Here is a 13,022-nt window from a genome sequence, read left to right as displayed (position 1 = left end):
CAATAGACTTGGGGTAGATAAGGCCGTAAAGTAGGTGAAGGTATACAGGTTTATACGTTCAAATAGTAGAGAATCTTAAAATATTGATTGGTAAGGTAGGTATATGCGACCGGCAGAAACAGAACTGATTGTTTTTTTTTAATACTAAATTTTGTAATCGATAAATCAATCTGTTGTGTTTTTTCTTTCTTCAAGATATACGCTGTTACGTAGAACGTAATAGTTGTGTTATTGTAATAATGTAGTAATCATGTAATTCTATGCTATTTGGTATACAAACTGCAGTAACGAATATATTCAATATTGAGCAAACATAAATATGTTGCTGTTCAACATACATATTGGAATCTTTTGTTTAAGTACCTGCAGAATCTACAGCTTAATATAGGCTCATGTAATTTCTTAATAAAGATTTAAATGTTTGTATTGGTGTACCGAGCTCTGATATTTCGTTTTACTTCATTTCAATATTACAAGTGTTGTGCATTTTAGATAGCAAAATTAATCTCGAGTTATAATGACAGTCGTGATTGCATTCTAAGAATCTAAAATGCAATCTTCATTAGTATAGATCTGTATGATGTTCCTTCATTTCAGAAATCATTGAAACACCAAAGCTAATGAAAAAACCCACCGGGTTTTAAAGTGATCCCCCCCCCCAAGTGATCCCACCTTGGTGAACCCTTGATTTTCGCGGACGCGAGCTACCACTGCTTTAACAGCCACCGCTGTTCACACAGTGTGAAGTCGACAAACTCTTGGGCAATCTTTTACTACACTACCAGTCTCAGTGAATCTCTGGACTGTGCGATACACAAACCCTATGCTGTTCTTAAGGGTTTTTAGGGGCTGGAAAATCTGAGTTGGCAACTTTCCAACCATATGTGGAGCAATTACGGCTGCTCTTTTTTCATATTCCCTCCTCTCCATGATAAGCACAAGAAGATACATGCACTCTCTTTCACAATGGTCACGAGGGAGTTTCAGCACAACCATGGTTCATGAGCCCGACTACCTGATGTAGTCCAAACCAAAAATTTGTAACAGTATTTATGGCAATATTAGGGTATTTGAGGCAGGGTGAACCCGAGAGCCATAAGGGATAAGGGTTGAAAAATTCCAACCTTACATCCACCCACCCAAGGAATTGAACCTGAGCATCCTACGTGGCAGTCAGATGGCCTACCAACTGGACCACTGCAGCTCCATAGTGGTAATCTTAAAAAAAAAGTTGAAATTCCAGAGGTCCCAGTTGATTGATTTCATTTACTTCGCTTGTCTGAAACTTTTGGGCAATCACAAAAATGGGGTTGAGTGATGATATGATGAAATTGATGAAGGAGCATTCACAACAAACACCCATGCCCAGACTGGGATTTGACCCTGGGACTCCTGGCGTCATGCTAACCACTCCACAACGGAAGTAGGCGGCTCCAGAGGTTGCAGATTCAATTGTGTTGAGGTTGCAGGTTCAATTGTGTTGTTCCATCATCCATTTCATCATCATGATTATCCACAAGATAGGGAATCCAAAAAATAGGATGGAAGTGCCACGACATGCCATTATACTGTTTGATCTGGGTATGCAACACAAAAATTAACCAAGAACAGTTTAAGAGGAAAGAGTATCAGATTGTTTTGTGTTGTATTACATTTGAGGTAAACATTTTAATTTCTGTAATTTTGATGAAGGAATCTGTTGAGTTTTATTAGCTGTCACCTTACAATATTAATAAATTACTGAAATTGGGAATATAATTTTGACCTACTCTGCATTACACTAAAAAAACAAGAAACTTAATATTTTGTTAATGTGTTAGTCAGGGAAATTGGAACAAATCACTCTCTTATAACAATGATTGCAGTTGTGTGGGCATCACACTAACTCAATTAAAATGTGGTGAAATTCGCAATTACTGAATATTAACCTAATTCTGATACTAACCTGATTAGTATTCTGCGTGGTACCCTGTCCATCTGGAGGGTCAACAGGGATGCCCTGACCTCCTCGTGTGGCTATTGTCATGGTGAGATTACTTTAGCCACAGCAACAACATAAATGATAAATTTTACAACTGTGATGAGAAATCAACGTCATAAATATCTTCTACCACTACATTATCTGAAAGGAAAAGAATTAACATATTAGTATCAACTTCTTACCAAATATTAAATAAATATAGGAGTCACACAATTACATTTAATTCAAATAAAAATTAATGTAGAGAAAACTATTATAATTCAACTTAGTGTTTCCTTTGGAAAGTTAATTGTGTCAAAGTACAGTCATACCATGAAAAGAATAACCATGGCCATGTTGCTAAAGAAATTGAACAGTCATTTGTTTACAAGTCTCATGTCACAATAGATAAGGAAGTTTTCCTTTACTTGTGCACAAGTGCCCCATGTTATTATAAGTTCCCATCTTTGTTTTTCGTCTAACAATTCAATAAATTTCTGCTTTTGCTATGTAGACTTTTAGTTTCCATGACAGTACAAATATTTGGCACTGAACAAAGGTGAACATGTGTTAAATGCCACACACTTTGGCAATGCAGGGACAGGTTTACATTGGTCGAGTAGACGGGAGAGTAGCTGGAGCAAGTAGGGTAAAGCGAGCTACTCTCCCGATGTAAACAATTGGGGAGAGCACTGGAGCCAATACTCGCTCCAGTAGTCAGAACAGTACAGTGACGGTCCACGGAGGACAGCGACTCGACCGAGCAAACGCTTTCTGAAGACAGTAAAGAGTCTGTGTTGTGTTGTGTCTGAGTGTCCATGGAATTTGTGTCGATTATAGGAACAAACAAAATAATCTACGGATGTATGAAGTTGAAGAGATGAGACTTTATGTATTTGGCATAGGAGAAACAAAATTAAAAATAAGGAACTTGCGTTTAACCAAGATGGTCGAGAAAAGAAAAATCAAGAAATTAGTTTTATTTCCAGACATGTCCTTGTGCATTATTGTATTAATTTCTCTTGAAAAAAAGTGTGTAGACTGTTTCAGAACTTTCTTTTTAAAATCGACAACGACGTCGATGGCAATGGGTTCATTCTGTGAAAAGAGCACCAAACAGCTGCAGCTACTATCTCACTTTGCTGGAGTAGAGTAGAAAGTTTGTAAACAGCTACTCACCATAGAAGGGCGAGTCGAGCAGACAGGCCAGTAACTCTCCCGCTCACTCGACCATTGTAAACCAACCTTTAGATTACCCACCCCAGGAAAATAACCTAGGTCTGTCGAGTGGCAGTCAGATGCCATATTGAGCAGATCACCACAGCTCGCCATGAAGCACATGAAAGTAAGTTTTAAAGAAAGCTTGGTTTCATTGACTGATTATTTTACTTCGCATTTCATACACTTTTGGCTAATTGTGAAGATGAGGATGAGTGAGTGTCCTTTGTAAGTGTCCATTCATAACTTACATGTGATCACCATGCATCATCATCGTGATTAGCCAAAAGTAGCATAAAAGTAAACAAAAATACAAATACTAAACAATACTAGATCTGTTAGTGTACAAATGAACATTGTTTATATGTAAGCCAACTTCTGTGGTGGAGTTGTTAGCACAGCACGCTACGCTACTAGAGATCCCGGGTTCGAATCCTGGACCAGGCATGGGTGTTCTTTGAAAGTGTCCATTTATCACTTTCATCACCCATCCCATTTTCGCGATTACCCAAAAGTGACAGAAAGACAACACTAAATAACAAATATAATAAAAGATTGGTTATACCCATAGTTTTTTGAAGGAACCTAGTGTGACCGAAGCATAAATTGTTTTGTTTGGACTTTTAGTTATCTCAAACCCAATTTTTGCTAAAACTGTTCAGATTATACCCAAGTAAATACGGCAATTTCTAATACTTTACGAGATTTTTGTACATCTTTTCCAGGATTTTCAGGTCATTGGCAACCCTGTTTATATTAGGATCATTGCACAACTTCTTTCATCCTATTTTAGTCCCCAATACTGATAACCTCACTAAATGCACTCTGTGGGTAGCGATTAACAAAGTAATAAATGGAAGGAGAGGAGGCAACTTCAATGGTGATTAGTACCATGCACTATGAAGTCAAAATATCCCTTGTCTAAAACCTAGGAAAGGCATAACTTATCATTGGGTCTGTCAGTTCATAATTTTTCTACATGAAAAACCCAAGAGGTAGAACAGTGATATTTTAGTAGTAGTATACTAGCTGAATCAATGTTGCCAAGTGTCAGTGTAGGTGGCAAAAGTGCAAGATGCACAAAGCTTTGCAAGACACACAAAGCTGGAGGAATATCAGCTTCACTTGGAATAAAACATGCAAGTTAAGGTCAGAAGGAACAGTTTGTGTCCAGCCAGATGCTCCCCCCATGACCTGAGCTGGGGGGGAAAGAGGTCTCTGTGCTGGATGGTCCTAGGATGAGGAGAAAACTTAGCATTACACTTACGGGTGTACTATTTGGAATATCAAATTTCAGATGGGGACAGAAAACCACATGATGAAAAAGGACAGGTTAACCCATAGATGACCAAGCGTGTTTTCCCGGTAAACGCACGAACGACCAAGGCATTTTCAACGGGAATTTTAAATTTCTGCATGCTTTTATATGAAATTTTATATCTCTGGAACTAAGAACGTTGGAGTTACAAATTATATCTTGTTTTGTTCAGTACAGATGTGGCTATAAGCCTATGACATAAAAACCACATTTTCCGTTATTGGGTAGAAGAAGAAGAAAAACTTATTTTTCCTTGTTTTTGTTTTTTACGAAATTTGAAAATCGGCAGGCCTCACGACATAAATGTGCAAAATTGTACCAGCACATTGCCTGATATCTTTTGCACTATCGTAAAAAAATCACGCACATATGAGATACTTTCCGGGGTAAAAATAATTCCCAATGTGAAGCACCAGAGTTTTTTTGAGCGGAAAATTTGAAATTCAGTACAAGTACATTAATTTTGTTTTTAACTCTGAAGCTAAGAACACTGGAGTTACAAATTATACCTCATTTTGTTCAGTACAGATGTGGCTATAAGCCTATGACATAAAAAACAAATTTTCCATTATCGGGTAGAAGAAGAAAGCAAAACTATTTTTTTTACGAAATTTGGAAATTGGCGGGCCACCACACGGCGACGCCGCGACGTAAATGTGCACAATTGTACCAGCACATTGCCTGATATGTTTTGCACTATGGTACAAAAAACCACACACATATTCGAGATACTTTCTGGGAAAAACAATATTTCCCAATGTGAAGCACCCGAGTTCTTTTGAGCAGGAAATTTGAAATTCGGTGCACGAACATTAATTTTTTTAAACTCTGAAACTAAGAACACTGGAGTTACAAATTATACCTCGTTTTGTTCAGTACAGATGTGGCTATAAGCCTATGACATAAAAAACAAATTTTCCGTTATCGGGTAGAAGAAAAACTTTTTTTTTTTACGAAATTTGAAAATCGGCGGGCCACCACACAGCGACGCCACGACGTAAATGTGCACAATTGTACCAGCACATTGCCAGATATGTTTTGCACTATCGTACAAAAAATCACGCACATATTAGAGATACTTCCCGGGTTTTTCTTTTACGAAATTTGAAAATCGGCCCCCACGCTGTGACACCATGACGTAAATGTGCAAAATTATTATTTTAGCACGTTTGTTCCCTTGGTAAAAGTGCCATTACAAATCCCAGAACTGAGAAAATAACTATGATAATAATAAAAAAAATGAAACGAGATTTATGGAGGACTGACCCCCTCCCGCAAAAAAAATAACCCAAATGAAATTAAACCTTACTGGTTGTTTATCACATACCTCAAGACTCATGCAGAACTAAAAACTTGTATATCCAAACAAAAACAGAGTCACAGTATGTCCCAAAAGTCAGATACTACATGCAAAAGCATCTTACGAACGGTCGTTAGCGTAAATACCTGCTGTCCCCTATAGAGGACAAACGGTCGCATAAGGGTTAAGGATTTGATTGGCAGGCAGAAAAGTAGATACTTCCATTTGATTAGCCGTAACTTGAAGTTGTTGCATTTTTTCTCCACAAGGAATACATTAGTGGGGGAGCATGTAGTTTTCCGTGGGATTTTTGTGGTACAATAATGGGAGTTAGTTTTTCTGAAAGGTATTGGCACAAGGAAAACGAATATGGATGTTGCCAGTCCCAAAAATTGTGCAGGGGGGTGGGGGTGGGGATTCAAAATGGCCAACAACTAGTTTCACCGAAACAGCAATATCTTCATCATTTATATGACTACAACAAATTTTCAAAGCTTTAAATACTTCTTGATGCAGTTTATACAATTATGATTATTAGGAATAATGGGAATTGTGTAAAAACTAGCAGTAACGCTACATATTTATTTTAAAAAAGCTTTAACAAGCTCATGTTATGCATAATTAAATACAAAAATACTTTCTTTTTCAGATGGACTTCAGTGAACTAGAAACGAGGCTAAACATGGAAATCAACTATGCACTGTGTATAATATGTCAACAGAATTAACCGAAGGACTAATCACAAACCCCACCACACACGAAAAGGTTTTACAAAGTGTGCAAGAGAATGCTGAATACGAAAACGTGAAGTATGTATCATCTAATGTTCGTCTACGTGGAATGACTGCTGCCATGCTGGCAGACAACAGGGCATCATGGCACTGAAGTCGTTATCAAGATGTCACTCACAAGGGAAAATTGGAGCTTATGAAAAAGCGCTATGAAAGCCAAAATCAGCAAACATCAACTGTGACGGAAAGCAGCACGCCAAGACTAACACGTTCGCATTGCATTCCATTCAACAAATATGAATGCTTCTTCTGTAATGGTGGTCAGACACGTGCAAATTCCCTCAGGAAGCTGTCGGTTGATTATGCTCAAAAAAGCCTGAGTGATGCTATTGCTAAAAGTGGAAATGAAGCCCTCCAGATAAAGCTCAATACAGCAATCAACCCTGAAGATGATCACGCTATCGAGATTAGATACCATTTGCCGTGCTGGGCAAATAATGTGACATGTACTACGATGTCCTGATACCAGTGCACCCAATATCTCTACAGCCCCTGAAGCTGCATCAGAGATTGAATTCATCTGTATGATTCAAGAGTTTAAAGACTGGTTCCTTCAGTATGGCTGATGTGCAAACCACTTATGAAGACATTCGTGTTATGAATAATGTCGCTTATCCATCTATAACAAGGAAAGAAATTAAGAAATTGCTGCAGAAAAATGTTACAGATATTGAATTTCACCGTCCATTACAAAGAAATCAACCTGAAATTGTTAGTATGAAGTATGCATGAGATATTGCTATGACATCACAGAATGATGAAGATTTGGGCTTGATTATGAGGAGTTTGTATGATGCTGCTAGTTATCTTCGTAAGTCTATAATGAACACTAAGAAGTGGGAATTCACAAGATCATTAGAAGCAACAGAAGAACATGTGCCACGAGAAGTGTATTCTCTTTCCAGATGGCTTATTTGTGGTACTGTTGAACATATGGTTTCAGAACGCAAGCAATCAAGTGTTAACAAGGCTGTCATGAGCATATCACAAACTGCAATATCCATGACATATAATGAGACACAAGTGAAATGAAGGTAACCTGCTTTTACCAAGTAGCAAGAGCAACTTTCTTGCCATTCTAGAATCTCAAATTGGTGACCAAGCACCTGAAGATCCAGAGCCGCCCAACCACATGTGTGTTGCAATTGTAGATGGTATGGAATTTTTGCAGAGCCTTGATAAGCCTCATTATATCTATACTTGTGAAGATTTGTCCAATCATTTCCTTAAAAGATTACAGACATACTATAACTCCTATGACGAAGCACAAGTTGTTTTTGATAGATATAATATTCCGGTTTCATTGAAGAATATAACTCGCCAAAAACGTCTCGGAGGAAGTGCATCAATCACATATCATATCGTTGACAATACAAGAATAAAGAACATTACCATGAAAACATTGCTGTCTAGTGTGCAGACTAAAGAAGAGTTAACTGCCTACTTGGCAAATAAAATTATCAGTCGGTTTAAAGAACTGCAACTACATGTCATTGTGGCATGGCGAGAATAAGTTGCAGCTACTCACATCACAGTACAGCACCTACGAAGCTCACACGAGGAAGCTGACACAAAATTGATATTACAGGCTGTTGATGCAACCTTACGAGGAGCCTCTACTATTGATATTCACTCACCAGATACAGATGTTGTTATATTGGCTCTTCAGCAATACCCCATGCTATGTTCTAGAACATCGTGTATTGTAGGGAGTGGTAAGAAGAAAAGACAGATTGCTCTAAAACCAATCTACAATGCTTTAGGTGAAGAAAAAGTGAATGCATTGCCTTGGTTTCATGTCTTCACTGGAAGCGATACCACAGGAGCTTTCGCTGGTAAAGGTAAACTGTAATGTGATACACATATTTTGCAAGCTTTTACAAACTTGGGATTGGATGCAACACCATCTAATGGTATTTTTGATTCGTTAGAACGGTTTGTTTGCAAACTTTACATGCCAAACGCTGCAAAATCGGATGTTGGAGCTGTCTGGTTTACCTTGTTTCAAAAGAAAATTGCCGAATCAGAGAAAATACCACCAACACAGTCAGCACTTCACTATGCTATATTGAGAGCACATTATCAAGCCATGGTATGGCGAAATGATGATGTTGCGAATCCGAAGATTCCACAGCCAGATGCTTGTTATGGATGGGAAAGACAAAACGGTACATTTGTACCCCAGATGAACACGATGCAACCTGACCCACAGGCCATTCTGGAACTAGTGAAATGTTCATGCAAAAAGAGTAGATGTTCAACACTTGTATGTAAATGCAGACGTCATGGCTTTCCATGCACTGACATGTGTGAATGTGTGGACCCCGGCGATGATGTAAATAACTGTTTTAACCGGAATGGGGATAGTAGTTCAGATGAAGACAGTGAAACTGATTAATAAGTGTAAGGTAAACGTCCCTAATTTCGACAATGTGCCTAAATTCGACAGGGTATTTGAAAAATCGTAAAAGATAAGGAAACTATGCAATGCAGAAAATCGTGCATGTATCATGCGACAGTGTACAGGTTTACCCCACGTCGTGACAAGGGCAGTTGCACCAGATGAGACACAGCAGCAGCGCGGGAGAAATTATGACGGCACAATTTGTTAACTGCGAAAAATCGACTGATTTTTAGTGGATTTCATAAGAAGGTAAATTTTCTACGTAAGGTTTTTACCAGTTTTGTGTTGTTTCAAAACAAATTTCAATACTTTATTATTGTTTTAGAGCTGTTTTCTGAGCTTCCTAATCTGTTGCGGAAGACAAAGGTTGTTCATGTAACAAAATAAGGGGGGTGTCGAACATATGAGCACAAAAATGGATGGTGCACCAAATTTCGACAAGCGTTGAAATTTATTCGAAAATACACAATGTTGGGTTTTGATGTGCATTGAAAGGCATGTTGTTTACCATTCATGAAAATACCAGTTTCATTGCCCTACGGCAATTGCAACATTAATCCGACAGGGGGGTGTCGAAGTTTGGTGCCATGCATGTCGAATTTTGGGACATTCCCAGAAACGTCATTTCTGGGCTTTTTGCATACTTTTTCTCTCTTGTGTCATTGCTATTTCCATGAAATCACTCGTTCTTCCTGCGTCACTAAATGTGAGGGACCTGAACTATACAAAATTGCAATAATAATACCAAAAAATGTCACGTTATAATAAAGTGTTTATATTGGCTTAATGTGATAAACTGAACTAAAACTCCATGCAAATTAAATAGCCGAATGATGAAAATTTTGTCTTGTGTACGATTTTTTAATGTTCTTAACAATTGTGAAAATGTTGCAAAATTTGCCTGATTAATGATAAATATTACACAGAACTTAAATTTGGCCTCTTACAGTACACGATTTTCCTTGTTCTACGATTTTGTGAAAAATGTAGGAGTGTGTGGGACAGAATTTTTTGGGTCGGGGTGGGAAACGTTCAAAATTTCCCAAAGCTCTGGAAATCTCAAATTCTACATGTCATTTTCACTTTACGTGATTGTTTTTGCATTTCTGGTACAAAAACGAACAATTTTCGTTAAGTTCTAGCCATTTACAATGCAGAAACATCGAGGAACAAAGGTTGTACACCGGAGCCGCTTGATAATTAATTTACATTAAACTCAGCCTAATTTGTTCCTTACTTTAGCTTCATTTGGCCAAGTCCAAAAACTTCCAAGAAAGCAAAGAGAAAGACTGCCTGCTGTGATTACATCTCCTTAAATGATCAAATACTATACAAAGGAGGAGGATTGTTTTCATGTTTTAAGTCCACTTTATGCACAGTAAGGCTAATCTGGACTGGACCTGCAGCTTAAAGTGGGATCCAAACCACTATGTGCCTGCATCGGGGATCGAACCCGGGACCCCTTGATTACAAGGCGATGACGCTACCACTGCTAACAAAGGAGAAAGAGCATCAAGCAGATGAGACAAAAGAACTAGAGAGCTGAAGAAACTTGCTGCACAGAACTAGAAGACAAAGAGTTTAGGCAAAAAGGGAAAGAAATGGCTTGATGTGAGTGACTCAGAATCTTCAGATGAAAGTGCACTGTCATTGAAAAAAAAAAAGTGATTCTCACTGGCAAGAGGAGGAGTCTGATGAAATGACATTAGAGATTGTCAATGAAAGTGATGTAAAAGGGGATTTCATTTTTGTGGATTTTTTAGGGGGGAAAAGAAATGCATCAAAATTTACTTACCTCTGTGTTGTTCAGGAGATCCTGGAAGATGTAATAAAAGTGATTGGACTTAAGAGTGTGGATGTGACCAAGAAGAAATTTGTCACCAATGAAAGGAATGTTTCATTCATATCAGACCCTCAAATTATTGGTCCTGTTGAGTTGCCAGATTTGGTAATGAAGGGGGAAAGGGTCAGATATGTTTTCAAGAAAAAAAGTAAATGTCTAAGACTTAGGTCTTTGATTTTGAGGACTCACACCTAACTTCAGACAGAAAGTTGTTTTGCATTTGTTTAAAATTTATGTTAATTAATTATTAGTGTTATATATAATGTTATCAATATCACAGATACCAACAGCAATTGTTCCTTAGCATCTAGGCTTGGCTAAGTAGCTAAATGTTATAGTTAGTCCTCAAAATTTTTTCCTTGATTTTGATACACCATTGGGAATCACCCTGTAAAACTATGTTTCAAAGTTGTAATATAAACACAATCAACATTTTCAGTGTTTTATTTGCTTTGATGTACCTAGCCTTTGGCATGGTAAGTAATTCATGTTAATATTTTAAATTTTGTTGTGCATAAAAGAGGGGGGTTAACAACAAATCTTTTTTTGTTCAGTTCATGCCCTGATAAATCTGTAAATTTAGTTGAATATAATGAAATGCCAATAGGAGGACATGTGCAGTTATTGGTATTATTAACATCTGCATATTTAGTGTCTGATGTTGAGATATAAGGGGGTGTCGAATTTCGGTACACAAACTGTCGAAATTAAGGAAAGGGTGTCGAACTTAGGGACATATTGTAGGATTCACTTTTTGATTTTTTCATAATTATGTAACATAACTGTTGGAATGCAAAATACTTTTTGGGTAAAGTAGAATCTTTAAACTTTCAGGCAAAAAAAAAAATTACTCGCATTTATGAAATACGAAAGCCACTACAAGCAATTAACTGCAAAAATTTTCCTTAACCTGTCGAACTTAGGGACGTTTACCTTAATTATTATTTTACATTATTTTTATTTGGATGACCTCCTGTTTTCAAACGCTTTGTAGTAATGATCTTCTGCAACAGATTATTATAATATTTAATTCATTTCATTGTGTTTTCGGTAACAAACAAATACATCAAAATGATGCCATGGAGTTTTTCTGTTCTTGTATCTAAAATTTATGATGATGGCATAATTAAATAAAATAAATAATGAAAGCTACACAATGAATATTTTGTTTCATTCCAAAATATTTTTTATACTCTAACAGAAAGTAACCCTTCAACGAAAACCAGAGGAGCTGTATTAAGCAATCCGTAAGAGGCTAACAGGTTCATTTATATTATTCGCAATATTTTAGTAATTGTATAAACTGCATCAAGAAGTATTTAAAGCTTTGAAAATTTATTGTAGTCGTATAAATGATGAAGATATTGCTGTTTCGGTGAAACGAGTTGTCGGCCATTTTGAATTCCCACCCCCACCCCCATGCACAACTTTTGGGACTGGCAACATCCATATTAGTTTTCCTGGTGCCAATACCTTTCAGAAAAACTAACTCCCATTATTGTACCACAAAAATCCCACGGAAGGCAAATATATTACCATTTGCTCCCCCACTACATGTGATTCTGAAAATTCTTATTCATCATATTTTTTCAAACAACATATCTAGCTTAATAATCAACTTTAAAAAAAGCTTCGACTTGCAACATTCATACATTTTTGTAGTTTTTTCCTTTGTAGTAGCAGGGTTGGCATTTTGCCTGGATTTTTTTTTAAAAAAAAAACCAACCTGGGTGGGCTTTTTTTTTTCAGATAAAACCCAATAAAACCTGGGCAAAACTGGGTTTTTTCAGGTTATGTTTAAAAATATATATTTTAAAAATGAAATACATTTCCCCTTGGTAGTAATGTATCACTAAAATTCAATTTGTAATTATGTATACCCTGTCCCAGCAATAGTGCAAGTAGTGAATTATGCAAAATTCGAATTGCATTCTGAAGCAGTGCTTTGGTAGCTTACCTTGTATGCACACCACTGGATTTATGCTACAGCTACAAACACATTCCTTATCTTGTTTATTTAATATGCCATATAGACCATTAAATAATCCAAAAATACTATGCACATTTCTTCTCATTTATTTCATATGCCATATCATAGACGATTAAATAATGCAAAAATACTATGCAATATAATGTTTTAAATCTTCTTCAATACAGTTTGTTCACAATTTATCACAGTTGGTTTTCC

At 37.0% G+C, this 13,022-nt stretch overlaps 1 protein-coding gene across 9 annotated transcripts in view; it reads right to left on the bottom strand.

Moving 5' to 3' along the window:
• The window catches only part of faf (ubiquitin carboxyl-terminal hydrolase-like faf), a 193,390-nt gene that overhangs the window by 167,827 nt on the left and 12,541 nt on the right, over positions 1–13,022 (bottom strand). For all 9 annotated transcript variants that reach the window (XM_083129933.1, XM_083129939.1, XM_083129937.1 and 6 more), the window contains exon 2: positions 1,946–2,122. In XM_083129933.1, the coding sequence (XP_082986059.1) occupies positions 1,946–2,026 (81 nt within the window). In that variant the 5' untranslated portion in view covers positions 2,027–2,122. The remainder of the gene's footprint in view (positions 1–1,945; positions 2,123–13,022) is intronic.

This window comes from Lepisma saccharinum, chromosome 10 (assembly GCF_977018435.1).
Source record: "Lepisma saccharinum chromosome 10, izLepSacc3.1, whole genome shotgun sequence".
Classification (NCBI taxonomy): domain Eukaryota; kingdom Metazoa; phylum Arthropoda; class Insecta; order Zygentoma; family Lepismatidae; genus Lepisma; species Lepisma saccharinum.
The sequence above is the reverse complement of the archived record's forward strand: the minus strand, read 5'-3'. Positions and strand labels throughout refer to the sequence as shown.